Here is an 18845-nt window from a genome sequence, read left to right on the forward strand (position 1 = left end):
AGTGGCAGAGGTGACAGTGATGCAAATGCATGACATCTTGAGGAGAGAAAGACATCCCAAGGAAGTTGTGAATCAAAGCTGTGGGGCATTGGCCACCTGCCTCGAATGTTTGTATGTCCAAGTGATAGTTGACAGTACCCTGCAGGGAAGTATATGCTGCTGGTGGCCTCACACTTTTCTCTGCAGTAGTCCTACTGACAGGTAGGGCAGCTGGGGTACTCTTGAGCCAGCTTAAGAGCAGGAATAATTAAAAATTAGGGGTGTCATAGGTACATAAACTCCTTTTGTTGATCTCATTCTGTGAAAAAGGAACATGGTTTAAACCCAGCTGGCAACTAAGTCCCACACAGCTGCTCCCTCACTTTCCAATGTCTGTCCCAGATGACCCAAAGTCTGCAATTACATCAAGGGCAGATTTTAATTGCTTTGAGTGACTCTATGACTTCATGTATGTTTCTTAGGTACCTGGAGCACCCATAAGTCAGAATGAATTTCACCAGATTGCCAATATAAATTATGAATGCTCAGCAGCACAGGGGCTACTTGCTTTAGAAAATATTGATGCTGCACAACCTTAGGCTGCCTAAGGTAAAAAACATGTTAATGGGACTTACAGCTATAGGCTTACTGCATGATCTTGATCACCTTGTTTGAAATATCCATACATGTGCTGCAGTTCTGCCTCTTCAGCTACATTTGTGAGATGGATGCCTCTACATATCCTCTTGAGTAAACAGTAGAAGTCCAGCACAGTCATAGTTTACTTGTTGGGATGAATGACAGGCTGGAGTTCTGCAATTGATAGCTATAAACTGTTCAGAAGGAACAAGCATGGAAGGAGGGGGAAGAGGGAGGATGTCCTCTACATAAAAAAGAAATTGACTGTTTGTGCACAGTTGTCTTTGAAAAACAATGATGAAGAGTTGAGAGCTATAAGCTCTCAAAATTAGAGGAAATCTCATGGTTGGTATGTACTACAGGTCGCCCAATCAAGGAGAGGATATTGATGAATCTTTCTTACCTCAGCTACAGAAAGCACCATGCTCAGAGGCTTTGTTCCTGCTGAAGGATTTCAATCAACCTGATATCTGCTGGAAAAGCAGCACAGTGAGCTGTACACCACCCAGGAGAGTCCTAGAGAACGCTGAGGATAATTTTTTAGTCCAGGTGAAAGACAGTCCAGCCAGAGGGAAAGCACTACTGGGCCTGTTGCTCACCAACAGAAATGAACTAATTGGAGAGTTCAAGATTAGTGTCAGCCTGACCTGCAGCCCAGGCCCAGGACCATCATTAACCTGAGGAATATGGGCCAGGCAAATTGGAAAGTCAAGACCCTGAATTTTAGTAGAGCAAACTTTGAGTTGTTTAAGGAACTAGGAGATGGGAACCCCTGGGAAACGACCCTCCAGGATAAAGAATCTGAACAGAGCTGGCAGCTATTTAATATATTTTTCTTAGTGAATAAGTGCTCTTGATTCCCACATATAAAAAAGCAGGCTGGGAATTCAGGAGACCAATAAGGGTGAAGTGCAAGAAGGAAATGGACAGGGAGTGGAAGCAAGGACATGCATCATGGGAAGAATATAGGGATTCTGTCCATGTGTATGGAGAAAGCTAAGGCACACCTGGTGCTGAATTTGGCAAGGGATGTGAAGAACAGTAAGAAGGGCTTCTGCAGGTTTGTTGATCAGAAAAGGGAGACTAAAGAAAATGTACCACCCTGATAAATAAGACTGGAGATCTAGTGACAACTGACACGGGGAAAGCTGCGGTTCTCAACATTTTTTCTGCCTCAATTTTCACTGGTAATCTCTTTTTTCCCACAGCTCTCAAGCCCCTAAAACTCAAGGCAGGGACTGAGAGAGCAAAATTCCTCCTATCATAGGAAAGGTCAAGTTCAAGACCATCTGAGGAACCTGAACATACACCAGTCCATGGGGTGTGATGAGGTTCATCCCAGGGTCTTGAGGGAATTTCCAGACATAGTTGCAAAGCCACTCCCCATAATATTTGAAGTCACGGTAGCCAGGTGAAATCTCTAGTGACTGGACAAAAGGGAATATGACACCAATTTTTAAAAATTGCATGCTACTGCTTTATAATATAAAAAAAAAAAAAGGTAAAAAGGAGGGCATTGGGAGCTACTGACCAGTCAGTCTCACCTCAGTGCTTTGTATGATTCTCTTGGAAGCTATGCCAAAACATACGGAAGGCAGGGAGGTGAGAAATGAGAGGTATGCATTTGACGGTTGGACTGTTGGATAAGGAACTAGCAGGACAGTTACATCCAAAGAGTTATAGACAATTGCTCAATGTCCAAAGGGAAATGGATAATGAGTGGTGTCCCTCATGGGTCTGTGCCGGGACCAATACTATTTAATACCTTCATCAGTGACATAGATAATGGGATTGAGTGTATTCTCAGTAAGTCTATGGATGACACCAAGCTGAGTGGTACATCTGATCTGACAAGAGGAAAAGGATAGCAGCCAGAGGGACCTTGACAAGCTTGAGGATTGTGCCCAAATGAACCTCATAAAGTTCAACAAGGCCAAATGTAAAGTCCTGCACCTTGGTCAGTGCCATCCCCAATATCAAGAGATAATGGAAGATGAACTGGTTGAGAGCAGCTCTTCAGAGAAAGATTTGAGGATACTGGTGGATGAAAAATTGGACATAAGCCAATGTGTGCTCACAGCCCAAAAAAAGCAAATCCTGTCTTGGGCTGCATCACAAGAAGCATAGCCAGCAGGTCAAGGGAGGTGACTCTCTTCTACTCTGCTCTCATGAGACCCCACCTGCAGTAGGGCATCGAGCTCTGGGGTTCCTGGTACAAGAAAGGGGATATGAACCTATTGGAGCAGGTCCAGAGGAGGGCCAGAAAAATAATGACAGGGCTGTAACACCTCTCCCATGAAGAAAAGATGAGAATATTGGGAGTTTTCAGCCTGGAGAAGAAAAGGGTGCAATGAGACCTTACTGCGGTGTTTCTATATATGAAGGGTGTCCATAAGAAAGAAAAGACTTTACAACAGGACCTGTACTGACAGGATAAGGAACAATGTTTTAAATCAAAAGAGGGTAGATTTAGATTGGTTCTTAGGAAGAAATTTTTCGTTACAAAAGTAGTGGGACACACTGGAATGGGTTGCCCAGAGAAGTTGTTGACAACAACAGTGGAAGTTTTCAAGGCCACCTTGGATGGGGCTTTGAGCAACCTGGTCTAAGTGAAAAATGTCCGTGTTTATGAGAAGGGGGTTAGTCTAGATAATCTTTGAAGGTCTCTTCCAGCCCAAACCATTCTATGATTCTTAGAGCACCAAGTCACATAGGCTCAAAAGAGGGACCTTCATGAAAGTGTTTGCCCAATTATCAAAGTAGGAGAAAAATGAGTCCTTGTATTGACTGACATTCTGAAAAATTTCTGTCACATCCTGATATCTCAGTCCACTGTGAGTGGTACCTTCTACCCTTTGTATTTTAACGGATGTTCTGTTTGTTTGACTGTTCTATTTTTCAGGGGAAAATAGGAGACAGAAGTCATTCTGTCTTTTACTTCATATCAAAATAAAAGTTCAAGATCTTTTTTCTTTAAGATAAAATTTGAAATAAGCAATGATTTTTTTTAAATAAGGTTGCTCATTAATTTAAAGGCATTAAAAAATTAAAGGGCACTTACAAAATTATTTCCTCCTTCGTCTCCCCCACCTGATAACATCTGCAAGATCTCTTTGCATTTCTTCCTTTGCTGAGCCTAAAACAAACAGTCTATAATTGAAAAACAAAAAATGAAGAAGTACAGATATGCCATCAGAAAGTTGTAGAACCAACAAATGAGCTTTTAGGAAAGCACGTAGACTGCTCCAGGAGGGAGCTGCTATATCAGGTGTTTAGAGGAAGGATAGAAGCCTAACCTAAACCCAGGAAATTCATTTTCAAAGGATCAAAATCTTTAGAGGTAAAGCTACCGGTGGACTGAGTATGATACAAGTGAATAGGACAAAGTATGATACAAAATGTGAAGGAAATGTGTATGCTACAGAACTAACCCTCAGGAATTTCTTCTGAATAGTATGTGTCCTTCCCAATAGATTCACTTTTGTGACAATGTGGTTCAGAATCCACAATTCACAGTGGGGTCAGCTGGTGAAACCACCGTGAAATATAGCATCAGTATAGACAGCTCCAAATTCACATGATTTTTTTGTTTCGTACTCTAGCATATAATGTTATTCTGCTGCTTGTCTTCTCTAGACAAAAGCCCCTATGAAGTGCTATAGCATCTCTCAGCAGTTTGTCACACTTCAGGTACACCCTAGTCATGGTAAACCAGCACCACTGGGTCTTAAAACTGACAGGGTCTTAAAACTCTCCCACATTGTACTACATATGTCTGAACATGACACTCCACTTTCCAACTCATCTCAAGGAAAAAAAAACCTCATTTTATTTGTATTCAGTTTGTCTTACATTATAAAACTCATGGGTTGGAAAAAAAACATGCCTTTTTTTTTTCTTGGCAGTTCTGAGGACATAATTGTTGATTTACATTATTTTATTATTAAATAAATGACTTGAGCTTTACCTCTGTTTTTCAGAAAGAAAACATGCACACCATAATTGTTTTTTTATCCACAACAGCAGATTCTGACAACATGTCTGCAGTATAGTGTAAAAGTAAGCACAAAACTAAACTCTACCTTAAAATAACAACATAGTTTAATGTGTTTACATACTGCCTTTAATCAAAAGAAGCCGTTTGGATTAAAAAATGGGAAATTGCTGCATCAAAATATTTATACAAGGACACAGAAGACTGATGGAAACAGTGAAACACTTTTTATATGTTCCTATGAGATGTTGGAGGTACCGACTGATTTAAGAGAACAGTTTTTCACATTAAAGTTTCTGGGGAGAACTTTCTTTTACTTCTTATTAGCTCCGATTAGAGCTAAATAGGACACCATGTCCAAAGGTTTCATTATTTTTCAGAGATGAAGCCGTCTTACGGGAAATAACTCCTAACCCAGAAACACCACTGAGGGGCTACTTTGTGTTACTTGCTTGTTTTCAAAGCTAGTTTACGATAAGCAAATGTCTCTCAATTACCTCCATTTTGCACTACTTTGATGAAAAACCCTCTCTGGAACATGAATCCGCTGCCACTGTGACAGTGCAGTCACAATCAGAGTTTTAATTTGGAAGTGAAAATCAAAATCTCACTGTCCGGCTTTGCGTGCAATCGCAAAACTCGGAGATTATTGGCTTCCCTGAAACTCATTTGAACTCCCAGCTAACAGAAACGCCGGGAGACAAAAACACCTTCTCTCTGCAGCACGAATGCTAAGAAACGGAGCGCCGCAATCACGTTTTTTTTACAAAAAATACACTTTTTTGAGGAGGAAGAAACACAAACCGAGAAGCAGAGCGCAGGGCGGAGGGACCGGCCTCTGGCGGCAACGCACCAATCAGGGCTCGCCGCGTTGCTATAAATAGGGGAGCTGCCGCTGGCCTTACAGTGCTGGTGGTATCGGTTAGGGAGTATTACTATGTCGGAGACGGCTCCAGCCCCCGCTGCGGAAGCAGCACCCGCAGCCCCTGCAGCTGCTGCCAAAGGGGCTGCCAAAAAGGTGAAGAAGGCGGTCGGCGGCTCCAAAGCTCGGAAGCCTGCAGGCCCTAGCGTCACCGAGCTGATCACCAAGGCTGTGTCCGCCTCCAAGGAACGCAAGGGGCTTTCACTCGCCGCGCTTAAAAAGGCATTGGCTGCCGGCGGCTACGATGTGGAGAAGAATAACAGTCGCATCAAGCTGGGGCTGAAGAGCCTTGTCAACAAAGGTACCTTGGTGCAGACTAAGGGTACTGGTGCGTCCGGCTCTTTTCGGCTTAGTAAGAAACCGGGAGAGGTGAAAGAAAAAGCTCCGAAGAAGCGAGCGGCTGTGGCTAAACCCAAGAAGCCGGCAGCCAAGAAACCTGCTAGTGCCGCTAAGAAGCCCAAGAAAGCAGTGACGGCGAAGAAGAGCCCCAAGAAAATGAGGAAGCCGGCGGCCGCTTCGGCCAAGAAGGTGGCCAAGAGTCCCAAAAAGGCGACTAAGGTTGCCAAGCCCAAGAAGGCGGTGGCAGCAGCTAAGAGTCCAGCCAAGGCGAAAACAGTGAAGACCAAAGCAGCTAAGACCAAGGCGACTAAGCCTAAAGCAGCCAAGGCAAAGAGGGCGGCGCCTAAGAAGAAGTAAGTCCCCGTGGAAGATACTGGCCCCCACTTAAAACCCAACGGCTCTTTTAAGAGCCACCCACCTTCTCTCAAAAAGGGCTGAAAAGGCAAGGAATGTTTCTTTTCTAATGTTTCGTGAATAATAGAACGCTTTCATAGCTTTAAAGTCACACCCAGGGCATCAAACGTCATCAAACGTGCTGTGACAGGAACTTCCAGCGACAGCGTTTGGTGCTGCTCTAATCATTACTTCAGTGCATTACAAGGGACATAGTTTCCTCTAAGGGTAGAAATTTATTACTTTGTTTTTGAAGGGCATCTTCACCCAGTTTAACGCTTTCTTTGGTGACTCCATGTGTGTGGCAGCGTGAGGGGAAGGGTGGGGAGTTCGTTTCTACTGGAATGTCCATCTCTGCAATAATGCAAAACGGGGCCGGGAAAAGTTTAATTTACACGCTTCCATCGACTGCACGACCGAAATAAAAGAAAAAAAATATTCTTACCTAATTTCTAAAACTGAGCAAAGCGTTAGCAATTTAGCCCTTTCGTGATACAGTGGGTGGCTCTTAAAAGAGCCTTTGGGTTTCTCTGGGGAAAAAAACACTCCCGGGTGTTACTCTTGGGTAATCACTTGGCTTTAGCCTTGTGGCTGTCGGTCTTCTTGGGCAGCAGCACAGCCTGGATATTGGGCAGCACACCACCCTGCGCGATCGTCACCTTGCCCAGCAGTTTGTTGAGCTCCTCGTCGTTGCGGATGGCGAGCTGCAAGTGCCGGGGGATGATGCGAGTCTTCTTGTTGTCGCGGGCCGCGTTGCCCGCCAGCTCCAGGATCTCAGCAGTCAGGTACTCCAGCACGGCTGCCAGGTACACCGGGGCGCCGGCGCCCACCCGCTCCGCATAGTTGCCCTTGCGCAGCAGGCGATGGACGCGGCCCACGGGGAACTGCAGCCCAGCCCGCGAAGAGCGCGACTTGGCTTTAGCACGCGCCTTCCCGCCCTGCTTCCCGCGCCCTGACATCTTCACAACACGCCAGAACCAAAAACAAAAACCTGTTTCAGAAATGAAACCAGCGCCGCACCGCGCCCTTATATCCCTTCTCGGCGAGAGGAGACAATTTCCATAGGCTGAGAAGGTAACACTGCAAAAACAGCCAATGGAAACGCGGATCGAACTCTAACCAATAGCCATGAAGTACTAAGAGCTAGGCTTGCAAATACCTGCTCTCAGCCAATAGAAACGAAGCCTTGAGGAAACCCTAATTTGCATACGGTCCCTATAAAGGGCGGGCGCTCATGCTTGCTTTGTATGCTCGCTTTTGCGTGCTGTTGGAGAGCTGAGGTCGAGTCTTGGGAAAAATGCCTGAGCCGGCGAAATCAGCCCCCGCGCCCAAGAAAGGCTCTAAGAAGGCCGTGACTAAGACTCAGAAGAAAGGCGATAAGAAGCGTAAGAAGAGCCGTAAGGAGAGTTATTCTATCTACGTGTACAAGGTGCTGAAGCAAGTGCACCCCGACACGGGCATCTCCTCCAAGGCTATGGGCATCATGAACTCCTTTGTCAACGACATTTTCGAGCGCATTGCTGGTGAGGCCTCGCGCTTGGCGCACTACAACAAGCGCTCCACCATCACTTCTCGGGAGATCCAGACGGCCGTGCGCCTCTTGCTGCCGGGTGAGCTGGCCAAGCATGCAGTCTCCGAGGGTACTAAGGCCGTTACCAAGTACACCAGTTCCAAGTAGAGCGCTTCAGTCCGCTTATTTTAACCCAAAGGCTCTTTTAAGAGCCACCTACGTTCTCAGTAAAGGAGCTGACTTGATTTTGTGCTGGCCCAGGCTGCTTGCTGGTAGGAGACGAATAATGGTGTGAAAACAACGTGGCTGGAGGGAACTGGGGTATACTTAATCCGTGTTGTGTTCTATGCCTGCCTCAGTGAAAAAACTTAGCTCCCTAAAGGCACACCCTGGAACCCTCTTACACTTTTGCATGTAACTTGGGGGTTACAGGCTAAGGGGAGGATATGGTAAGAATTTTTAAAAGCCTGAAATAAAGGTGTTCTGCTCTTTCCCCGTGAGATATTGTATCGGGAAGCTTATGAGTCGGGGGCTTCCAAGGCACAAATTGCTCAGGATGAACGTGTATTTTTTTTTTTTTATAGCATAAAGCTCCAATCCAGACCCCTGTGTGGTCTCGTGGGTGACAAGAGGAAGCAGACCAAGGTGTTTTCACGGCGTTCTCGACCCGTGCAGTCCCACCTGCGATCCCGAGCACGGTTTCCCGGTTTCCGTGCTTCCCTCTGCGCTCTGCCCAAGGCTCTGGTCGACGTCTTCCTCCACTGCCTCGTTGTTCTCCGCCCCGTATATCACGCCGCCGAGCAGCCCGAGGGAGCAGGGGGCTGGCGGCGGTACCCAGAGCGGCTCAGCTACCGGGCTCGCTCCGACCTGAGTGAGAACTGCACGCATCTCCCCAGCAGGCGCTCGCCGCCCGACCCTGAGCACCTGCAGGAGGACGTGGATTGGTCGCGATAGCGCTCGCTTTTCGGCGTCCCTGTTCGCTTCACTAAGGAGCGCTCCTCCGACCGGAGCCGGGATTTACAATGGGTCGCGGCAGCAGCCGGGGAGCGTTCGCCTTGAGCGCATACCGCGGCCCTGTACCGAACGCTGTTACCGGGAGGGAAGAAACAGAGAGCTGACGCGAAGAAGAAAGACGCTGTCTTGTGATAGAGCCTCTGTCAGCAGTGCTCGTGCCGGAAAGCGGGGAGGACGGGCGGTGGGGGGAATGGCATTCGGAAGAAGCCGAGTCCAAGGCCTGGACGGCAGGACCCTCCTATACCGGTCGCTTACAGAGGTCCCTGTCGCCCCACCGCCTCTCGGACCGCAGCTCGTGCGGGCGGTGAACAGGGAGGCAGCCGGCGCTAAGGCGCTCTGGAAGGCCGGAAATGAGCAAGCCCCCGAGCCGTGGGGGGAGGGGGATCGGCGAGCCGGAGCGATGGCTTTGGAAGGGGAGGGGTTTTACCGCCACGGCGGAGCGACCTGGAGTTGACATGATTGTTGCTAGTATCGTACATCTGTAAAAATAAAACTTATGAAACCAGCTCTTTTAATCGTGCATGTAGTGGCTCTTAAAAGAGCCTTTGGGTCTGTTTGGCTGCCTCCGTGTTTCTGCTAGAGACCGGAAAGACTTTGGCAGGTGATTCATGCACGCTCACCACGGATACGTCGCGCCAGCTGGATGTCTTTGGGCATGATGGTGACGCGCTTGGCGTGAATAGCGCACAGGTTTGTGTCCTCGAAAAGCCCCACCAGATAGGCCTCGCTAGCCTCCTGCAGCGCCATCACGGCCGAGCTCTGGAAACGGAGATCGGTCTTGAAGTCCTGTGCGATCTCACGCACTAAGCGCTGGAAGGGCAGCTTGCGGATCAGCAGCTCTGTCGACTTCTGGTACCGCCGGATTTCACGCAGGGCCACCGTGCCGGGACGGTACCGGTGCGGCTTCTTCACGCCACCCGTGGCCGGCGCGCTCTTACGGGCCGCCTTAGTAGCCAGCTGCTTGCGGGGCGCTTTGCCACCAGTCGACTTACGCGCAGTCTGCTTCGTACGTGCCATCGGTCTGCAAGCAACACAAAACGCCTCTCTTCACGAAACAATGAATAGTGCCAGGGCTTCCCCTGCGCCAGCATTTATAGCTGACTCTCTCTGCCGATTGGCCGTCTGGCGCGAGGCAGGCTGCTATTGGACGCCTTGACCGCTCGAAAAGCTCTCTCCGCCATGGCGGTAAAACCCCTCCTCTTCACTCTCCCAGCCCCCCCCCCTCCCCTTCCAGAGCCATCGCTCCGGCTCGCCGATACCCCTCCCCCCACGGCTCGGGGGCTTGCTCATTTCCGGCCTTCCAGAGCGCCTTAGCGCCGGCTGCCTCCCTGTTCACCGCCCGCACGAGCTGCGGTCCGAGAGGCGGTGGGGCGACAGGGACCTCTGTAAGCGACCGGTATAGGAGGGTCCTGCCGTCCAGGCCTTGGACTCGGCTTCTTCCGAATGCCATTCCCCCCACCGCCCGTCCTCCCCGCTTTCCGGCACGAGCACTGCTGACAGAGGCTCTATCACAAGACAGCGTCTTTCTTCTTCGCGTCAGCTCTTTTTCTTCCCTCCCGGTAACAGCGTTCGGTACAGGGCCGCGGTATGCGCTCAAGGCGAACGAACGCTCTCCGGCTGCTGCCGCGACCCATTGTAAATCCCGGCTCCGGTCGGAGGAGCGCTCCTTAGTGAAGCGAACAGGGACGCCGAAAAGCGAGCGCTATCGCGACCAATCCACGTCCTCCTGCAGGTGCTCAGGGTCGGGCGGCGAGCGCCTGCTGGGGAGATGCGTGCAGTTCTCACTCAGGTCGGCGCGAGCCCGGTAGCTGAGCCGCTCTGGGTACCGCCGCCAGCCCCCTGCTCCCTCGGGCTGCTCGGCGGCGTGATATACGGGGCGGAGAACAACGAGGCAGTGGAGGAAGACGTCGACCAGAGCCTTGGGCAGAGCGCAGAGGGAAGCAGGGAAACCGTGCTCGGGATCGCAGGTGGGACTGCACGGGTCGAGAACGCCGTGAAAACACCTTGGTCTGCTCCCTCTTGTCACCCACGAGACCACACAGGGGTCTGGATTGGAGCTTTATGCTATAAAAAAAAAAAAAATACACGTTCATCCTGAGCAATTTGTGCCTTGGAAGCCCCCGACTCATAAGCTTCCCGATACAATATCTCACGGGGAAAGAGCAGAACACCTTTATTTCAGGCTTTTAAAAATTCTTACCATATCCTCCCCTTAGCCTGTAACCCCCAAGTTACATGCAAAAGTGTAAGAGGGTTCCAGGGTGTGCCTTTAGGGAGCTAAGTTTTTTCACTGAGGCAGGCATAGAACACAACACGGATTAAGTATACCCCAGTTCCCTCCAGCCACGTTGTTTTCACACCATTATTCGTCTCCTACCAGCAAGCAGCCTGGGCCAGCACAAAATCAAGTCAGCTCCTTTACTGAGAACGTAGGTGGCTCTTAAAAGAGCCTTTGGGTTAAAATAAGCGGACTGAAGCGCTCTACTTGGAACTGGTGTACTTGGTAACGGCCTTAGTACCCTCGGAGACTGCATGCTTGGCCAGCTCACCCGGCAGCAAGAGGCGCACGGCCGTCTGGATCTCCCGAGAAGTGATGGTGGAGCGCTTGTTGTAGTGCGCCAAGCGCGAGGCCTCACCAGCAATGCGCTCGAAAATGTCGTTGACAAAGGAGTTCATGATGCCCATAGCCTTGGAGGAGATGCCCGTGTCGGGGTGCACTTGCTTCAGCACCTTGTACACGTAGATAGAATAACTCTCCTTACGGCTCTTCTTGCGCTTCTTATCGCCTTTCTTCTGAGTCTTAGTCACGGCCTTCTTAGAGCCTTTCTTGGGCGCGGGGGCTGATTTCGCCGGCTCAGGCATTTTTCCCCAAGATTCGACCTCAGCTCTCCAACAGCACGCAAAAGCGAGCACACAAAGCAAGCATGAGCGCCCGCCCTTTATAGGGACCGTATGCAAATTAGGGTTTCCTCAAGGCTTCGTTTCTATTGGCTGAGAGCAGGTATTTGCAAGCCTAGCTCTTAGTACTTCATGGCTATTGGTTAGAGTTCGATCCGCGTTTCCATTGGCTGTTTTTGCAGTGTTACCCTCTCAGCCTATGGAAATTGTCTCCTCTCGCCGAGAAGGGATATAAGGGCGCGGTGCGGCGCTGGTTTCATTTCTGAAACAGGTTTTTGTTTTTGGTTCTGGCGTGTTGTGAAGATGTCAGGGCGCGGGAAGCAGGGCGGGAAGGCGCGTGCTAAAGCCAAGTCGCGCTCTTCGCGGGCTGGGCTGCAGTTCCCCGTGGGCCGCGTCCATCGCCTGCTGCGCAAGGGCAACTATGCGGAGCGGGTGGGCGCCGGCGCCCCGGTGTACCTGGCAGCCGTGCTGGAGTACCTGACTGCTGAGATCCTGGAGCTGGCGGGCAACGCGGCCCGCGACAACAAGAAGACTCGCATCATCCCCCGGCACTTGCAGCTCGCCATCCGCAACGACGAGGAGCTCAACAAACTGCTGGGCAAGGTGACGATCGCGCAGGGTGGTGTGCTGCCCAATATCCAGGCTGTGCTGCTGCCCAAGAAGACCGACAGCCACAAGGCTAAAGCCAAGTGATTACCCAAGAGTAACACCCGGGAGTGTTTTTTTCCCCAGAGAAACCCAAAGGCTCTTTTAAGAGCCACCAACTTTCTCAGGAAAAGGGCGTGAATTTCTTTAAATAAAACTAAGCTAGCTACCACCTTTTCCAAAGCCTTGTCTGAAGCTGACAGTGAAGCAGTCGCTTCCGTGGCGGGGACGAACCCTTCGAGACACTAGCGCTTTGCAGGCACTAGGTCTACCCCACCTCCCTACCGCAATTCTAGATCGGAAGCTGGGGTGGGGCTCCGGGATGCCAGTCAGCTCCCGTTTCAGCCAATCCCCACGCCGTGTGGGCTTTTCGAAGCCACCAGCGCGCATATTCCCTTCCCAGATAAACGGAAGGAACTTTTAAAAGAGACCCGTTACCAGGTTTCTGCTTCTTTCACTTCTGGAAACACCAACACTGCCCTCTTCTATAACCCTCCTCCAACACGGGAAAAAGCTACCGCATTTCAGCCCTTTTTGAGAAAGGTTGGGTGGCTCTTAAAAGAGCCGTTGGGTTTAAGTGGGTGGGGGGGCAAGACTTTTTCCACAGGGGCTTACTTCTTGAGCGCCGCCCTTTTCGCTGTGGCTGCTTAGTCGCCTTGGGCTTGGCTGCTTTGGCCTTCACCCTTTTCACCTTGTCTGGATTCTTAGATGCCGCCGCCGCCTTCTTGGGCTCGGCAACCTTAGTCACCTTTTTGGAGCTCTTGGCCGCCTTCTTGACCGCAGCAGCCGCCGGCTTCCTCATTTTCTTGGGGCTTTTTTTCGTTGTCACCACTTTCTTGGGTTTCTTAGCGGTGGTGACAGGTTTCTTGGCTGCTGGCCTCTTCAGCTTGGCCACAGCTGCCCACTTTTTCGGAGCTTTTTCTTTCACTTCTCCCGGCTTCTTAGTAAGACGGAAAGAACCAGACGCACCAATGCCTTTGGTTTGCACCAATTTACTTTTGTTCACAAGGCTCTTCAGCCCCAGCTTGATGCGGCTGTTGTTCTTCTCCACATCGTAGCCACCAGCAACCAGCGCCTTCTTGAGCGCGGCGAGAGAGAGTCCCTTGCGTTCCTTGGAGGCGGACACAGCCTTGGTGATCAGCTCAATGACGCTGGGACCAGCGACCTTCCGGGCTCTAGAGCCGCCCGCCGCCTTCTTCGGTTTCTTGGCCGCAGCTTTGGTGGCGGGGACCGGGGCAGCAGCAATAACGGCAACAGGCACAACCTCCAACGTTACAACTACAAAAAGATCAGCGGCGGCGCTACCGGCGGCCTCCCTATTTATAGCAGTGCGGGGCGTACTGATTGTTGCCTCTTGGGCGCCCCGCCGCCTCCCTGCGCTCCGCGATCCGGGTTATGTTTCTTTGAGCAAGATAAAATGTTTTTAATCTACTTTATCTGCCATGAACTTGCCTCCTTTGCGCACGCGGGAGCAGTTGACGAGTCTGTTTTCGACTGTCAGTGTTTAGTCGCGAAAAGAATTGAGTTTGGGTAGAGAGGAGGCGGTAAATCCCGGGTCCTGGAACCGAAATGACATCCAGAGAGGGAAAGTTCTGTTTTTCTTTCTAAGTTAAAAAAAACCCTTTAAAGTTAACGTGAGGCAGAACACTCACTCTTAATCTTTAGAGGGTCTTTTCTGAGTCAGAGAAGAAAGCGAGCAGTTAGAATTCCATTCTTTAAAATAAAATGCTTTCAAAGAGAGTGAGGTAGCACAAACTGCCTCGAGCCGTGCCTCCGCTTCTCTCACCGTAGTTAATACCTCTGGCTACTCCTCCCCCGGTACTTCAAACCTGAAGTTTCCAGAGGCTATGGGTGAAATAACAGCACATACTTTATTTACCTCAGAATGGGCTACTTTCTCTACAACACTTTGCTGTCCTTCACACAGCAAAAGGCTCTTTGATGCTAATGGGATAAATCGGGACATGAAGAATAAAGATGAAAGGTTTGTGCCGAATCACTGACCTTCATGTAAGTCTCTAACATCCAGAAACAGATCACACTCTAAATAAGGCACATAGTGCTATTTGTGTAAAATCTGTCAGTATGATTCAGTAAGATGAAGAAAAAACTGGCAGAGATTGAGTCTTCAAGAGATGTGAAAGTACCATTTTTCTATTTTGATGCCAAGCCAGGAAGAAAAATCACAATTTTTGCTCACTGCTCTTTTGCCAGGTTACAGGTCAACAGCAGTCTCTCTACATGAAATCTTTCGCTGCAGCACGAAGTGATGCAAAGCTGTTTATCTGCAATGTGGTGGCTATATCAGCGTTCACACCTCCTTGTCAGCTAAAACTCTGTATATATTTTTTTGTCTCTGGCAGGAGTTCCTAATTCATTTACCTTGAAGTTTAATGGCCATAAGCCAGTTTAGCACCATCATATTGCTACTGCATTTTTACTTGATATCTACAAACTGCGCTGGCAGAGTTTACGTATAATGTTGACCAGATGATCAGCTTTGCTATTTAAATGAAGGGAAAGATCTGTGACTGGAAAATATCATCTCATTCCTCTCTCTCATTGCACTACAGGGAAGCAAATGACCCTCTTGAAGATTTTGAGTGACCCTTCATCTTCAATTAATTCACAAAGTCCCACTCTTTAAAACTTCATATGGGCAGTTTGATGCTTTCTTGCATATTTATGGTAAAAGGACTTCAGAAAAATAAACATATTTTTCTCTCACTTGCGATTTCTCTCTTGCTAAGTCTCCTAGCTGAGGAGTTATTCTTGAGACAGTGAGGACAAATAAGCTATCAAATTCAGCAGATTTGGATCTGGGCTTTTAAAGCTTCACTGGAAGCAGGATGGCTTATAGAGCAGTGCTAACTGAAAATTTTAGAAAGGCAAGAGGACTCGACTGTAACACATTTACTTCAAGTAGTAATAGGGGGCATAAAGAACTGAGTATTGAAATTACTGTCTCCTAAAATTTCCTCAAATTACATGAATGACTGTATGTCTGCTCTGTCTCATCCAGATCAGGTAAAAGCTCTGATGTCCTTCAAAAACTAAACTTGTGGCCCTGTCTGTAAACTGAATCTTTTTATACTCGCCAACTCTTTTCCATATTACTAATGCCAATACTGAAGCCTTTCTAACTCACAGTAAAACAATTTCCCCCAGTCTCTGCACCTCTTATTTTGCAAGAGTAATCATTCAGTGCAATAGCACATTTTCCTCCAATTTGTAACTGGATATTCTCAAGACTGTTTCCCTTACACACACACATAGTCAGATGGAATAAGATCTATGATTAAACCCTGTATAGCAGTGACAACTATAACACAGTCTCGAGCGAAAAAGCCTCTCAGTATGTGCTAGAGCAACACTGCGGCACATTGTAGTAGTCCTTGTCTTAGTCCACTTTTGAGGCTACCAATCTCCATCAAATGTTAAATGGCCATTTTGCAATTCAAAGATGGGTTTTGTAATTATTTTAAGTTCTACTTAATGATTTTCCACTTCCATGTTCACTTCATTATTCCCTTCCTTTGTTGTTAAGAAGACAACATACTCTCATTACCATCTCATAAACAATCACGCCATGTATGTTAGGGGGAGGATGCAGAATACCAGAGAAAAATCAATGAACACAAGGAAAGCTGAATACAGTGCTACCTCATTCAGTAGCAAATACACAAGGACCATGGTTCACCCTCCTCCCCCAAATACTGCTAGTTCTTGTGTGATTAGCAGCACAAAAAGCCTGAAGTTATGTACCAGAGGTCCTTGCTCTAGTTATGATCAAGCTCACTTAGGATACATGGAAGTAGTCCACATTTCCCTGCAATGCAAACACAGAAAAGTAGTGGACAGGGAGGACACTTGCTGGGAGAGATTCTCCCTCCCTCATACATTTGCCATCAAAATTAGAGCAAGCTTTGCTGCCTCACCTTAGAAGAGGTGACCATCAAGAACAACAGGACCTCAGTAGTGTTCCGTGTTGTTCATCTCTACATGCTCTGTCAGTATGGACAGAAATATCTGGTAGAGTAGTAAAGAACATTTTTTGCCAGTGTTACCAATATGAGCTAGCTCAGGCTGCAGGGCTAGATCAAAAGCCTCTTTAGAGCACTTCCAACCAGCATGAAAAGTATAGATTATTATAACCAGTAACATGTGCCTACTAACTTGAAAAATATATAGTAATTTAAACCAAACTTAATACGTGCAAGACAAAAAGCAATTTTTGCAAGATCAGGGTAATTTTCAATTTATTGCATGCCCTTTTGCGGTACTTAACCTGGTACTAGGTGACAAAGTATAGAGGCCACTGTAGATGACATTACAAGTCCCAGGAAGAGCACCTTACAGGGGTTCAGTATTCAGCTTTTCTAAACATACTGAGGATAATTCTTCCTGAACTGTTTGCTCCATTTCCTCCCCTTGCTTAGGACTTTTCCACATGAGTATCTAACTGCACTGCATTTATTCATGTCATATTGTCATGCCTTTCTCAAATACGCAAAGCCCATCCCCATTTTGGAAGTGGGAGAACTGAGAGTTGCTTATTCACATTTCTTAAAGATATAGTTACTTAGATCCTCCAGGTTTTGGCTGGTTTGGGTTTCCACCCTCCGTCTGAGGCCTAGCTATACATGTTAACTTTCACCATTTCCTGTCAGCAGAAAACCAGTTCAGAGATGATGCATCTAATTTCATGGGGGCGGGGGGAACAAAACCAAACCACAAAACATAAAACCTGTTCAAAATGCAATGAATTTTTCTCCTCATTTAAATTTTTAATTTGTCACAAACCTCAGCTCACTCGTGTACACACACAGGCCAGACCAGATTATCAGCCTGCAGACGAGGACAGGATCAGGCCTGGGGAGGGCCTTTGGGGTCAGACACAGCCCTGGACATAAGGCACCTTCCTAGTGCAGAGGGGCAGGGCTGTGGGCAACTGGAGACCAGCCCTGTTGCTGGTAGGGACTAAAAACCCCATGGGGGCTGAAATGGGATCCTGGGACCTGGGTAGGGTGGGAGGAGTGACCAGGACATATTAGGAAAGGACAGACCCAGGAGATGCTGAGAAGGTTCTGCCCTGACATGACCCCTCCTTGGTGTGACAGGGATTATAGTATGCTCTCAAAGCTCCTGCTTCAGCATCTGTCTAGATCTAGACAATAAAGAGTGACTTTGGCCAAGTTACATGCAAATGTTTGATTACAGACCTGTGCATTTCACTTATTAAAAAACTCTACTGCCACTTCTACAAATAATCATTGATATTTGATGTAGCCACCAGCTTTAGGTTCGAGACAGCTGAGAACAACAGTTCCTGCACCTCAGTTTTGTGATTTCCAACTCTTTTGTCATCAAACGTATCAAAATGTGGGAATGGCTTGGCTTGGAATAGGACCCACAGTGGTCAGTTGGATCTGAACCACCCTTCTACCTTCACTTAATTGAACCTCACAGGGAAACATCTAAAGAGATTTTGGACTAGCAGCAGTCAGCTTCAGTTGCAAGACTGTCCGTTTAAATAACAGCATTTCCACCTGCTCCAGCACAGTCACAAAGCCTCAAAGGGGGCAGAAGAAAAAGCCCTTTGTTCTACCTTTTAGCTGGTATCTGGAGAAAATGCTGACCCACGGTTTTGATCCGGGTGACCATGTATATTTCTCTCTACTAAGTACTCGTGGGAATTCCCATCTTTTCCCTTCACACTCTGAACCATGATACTCGCATCACAGTTGGTGCCTCAGCCAGTTTTGTTTCCTCTAAAGAAGCTGGTCTCAAAGTTCTGGTGGCGTACATCCCTTGAGGTTCACCTGCTCCCCATCGGTGTCCACCCTGGGCAAGGAGAGGATAATTGCCTTTACTTGCTATCAGCAGCTAAGCATATTAGCTGTGCTGTGATTAATCTAGACACATATGAGCTGCCTTTTGGATGTAGTTAACCTCCTGAGTGCTGTGACCTGTGGTCTGGGAAAAGACCTGCTTGCAGAAGAGGACTCACTAGATTTAGTCAGCTCTGCAGCTTCCATGGAAAGATCCTGCATTAGTAGCTTTGCTCCTCCTTTACTTTACAAAATTGATTCTTCTCACTTCCCTTCTTCCACCATCAGTGACCTCACAGTGGCTCAGCATCGGGGGACAAACATCCTTGAGGGAGAACAGATGGGTCCTTCTCCGTGTGTTGCAGGAGGGCAGGGTCTGAAAGATGACATCCCCTGCACTTTTCCTGGAGGACGCTGGGTTGCAGAGTGTGCAAAGGAAAGGAGCAGTTTGGCACAGATGTCCAGCAGCTGAGGGCTGCCCTGAGGTAAGTGCAAAAATAGCTGCTGGCAGCAGTGACCTGTAAAAACAGGGGAGCTGCATGGAGCTGGGCAAGCAGACATCTTCAGAGAAGACCTGGAGGAAGAGTAATTCTTCTGATGGGTTGCTTTCTCACCTCCTTTGTAAACATATGTAGGGTGTGTTATGTAAAGTGCTTCTTTTGGGGACCCTTAATACATATC

The 18845-nt window shown here is 48.2% G+C and overlaps 8 protein-coding genes across 8 annotated transcripts in view; 4 read left to right on the forward strand and 4 right to left on the reverse strand.

Moving 5' to 3' along the window:
- Positions 1-18845, forward strand: part of DDX47 (DEAD-box helicase 47) — an 82370-nt gene that overhangs the window by 35566 nt on the left and 27959 nt on the right. The window lies entirely within an intron of this gene.
- Positions 5550-6327, forward strand: LOC133216984 (histone H1.11L-like). Its single transcript, XM_061362110.1, has one exon. It carries the CDS (start codon positions 5550-5552, stop codon positions 6228-6230), a length of 681 nt encoding a protein of 226 aa, XP_061218094.1. The 3' UTR covers positions 6231-6327.
- On the reverse strand, positions 6765-7294 carry LOC133217089 (histone H2A-IV). The gene has a single exon (XM_061362234.1). It carries the CDS (start codon positions 7223-7225, stop codon positions 6836-6838), a length of 390 nt encoding a protein of 129 aa, XP_061218218.1. The 5' UTR covers positions 7226-7294; the 3' UTR covers positions 6765-6835.
- Positions 7470-8026, forward strand: LOC133217162 (histone H2B 1/2/3/4/6). Its single transcript, XM_061362353.1, has one exon. It carries the CDS (start codon positions 7564-7566, stop codon positions 7942-7944), a length of 381 nt encoding a protein of 126 aa, XP_061218337.1. The 5' UTR covers positions 7470-7563; the 3' UTR covers positions 7945-8026.
- Positions 9397-9807, reverse strand: LOC133217078 (histone H3). Its single transcript, XM_061362222.1, has one exon. It carries the CDS (start codon positions 9805-9807, stop codon positions 9397-9399), a length of 411 nt encoding a protein of 136 aa, XP_061218206.1.
- On the reverse strand, positions 11190-11763 carry LOC133217157 (histone H2B 1/2/3/4/6). Its single transcript, XM_061362339.1, has one exon. It carries the CDS (start codon positions 11650-11652, stop codon positions 11272-11274), a length of 381 nt encoding a protein of 126 aa, XP_061218323.1. The 5' UTR covers positions 11653-11763; the 3' UTR covers positions 11190-11271.
- LOC133217108 (histone H2A-IV) lies at positions 11963-12452 on the forward strand. Its single transcript, XM_061362254.1, has one exon. It carries the CDS (start codon positions 11992-11994, stop codon positions 12379-12381), a length of 390 nt encoding a protein of 129 aa, XP_061218238.1. The 5' UTR covers positions 11963-11991; the 3' UTR covers positions 12382-12452.
- LOC133213944 (histone H1.10-like) lies at positions 12945-14755 on the reverse strand. The gene is given in 3 exon segments (XM_061356551.1): positions 12945-12980; positions 12983-13611; positions 14716-14755. Coding segments are annotated over 3 exon segments (705 nt in total).

This window comes from Neopsephotus bourkii, unplaced genomic scaffold (assembly GCF_033783945.1).
Source record: "Neopsephotus bourkii isolate Nb327-2 ecotype Australia unplaced genomic scaffold, CSIRO-AGI_Nbou_v1 NB_107, whole genome shotgun sequence".
Lineage (NCBI taxonomy): Eukaryota > Metazoa > Chordata > Aves > Psittaciformes > Psittacidae > Neopsephotus > Neopsephotus bourkii.

What these genes read in the sequence shown, in the direction of transcription:
- LOC133216984 (XM_061362110.1), top strand. Translation starts at nt 5,550, where the DNA reads ATGTCGGAGACGGCTCCAGCCCCCGCTGCGGAAGCAGCACCCGCAGCC.
- LOC133217089 (XM_061362234.1), bottom strand. Translation starts at nt 7,225, where the DNA reads ATGTCAGGGCGCGGGAAGCAGGGCGGGAAGGCGCGTGCTAAAGCCAAG.
- LOC133217162 (XM_061362353.1), top strand. Translation starts at nt 7,564, where the DNA reads ATGCCTGAGCCGGCGAAATCAGCCCCCGCGCCCAAGAAAGGCTCTAAG.
- LOC133217078 (XM_061362222.1), bottom strand. Translation starts at nt 9,807, where the DNA reads ATGGCACGTACGAAGCAGACTGCGCGTAAGTCGACTGGTGGCAAAGCG.
- LOC133217157 (XM_061362339.1), bottom strand. Translation starts at nt 11,652, where the DNA reads ATGCCTGAGCCGGCGAAATCAGCCCCCGCGCCCAAGAAAGGCTCTAAG.
- LOC133217108 (XM_061362254.1), top strand. Translation starts at nt 11,992, where the DNA reads ATGTCAGGGCGCGGGAAGCAGGGCGGGAAGGCGCGTGCTAAAGCCAAG.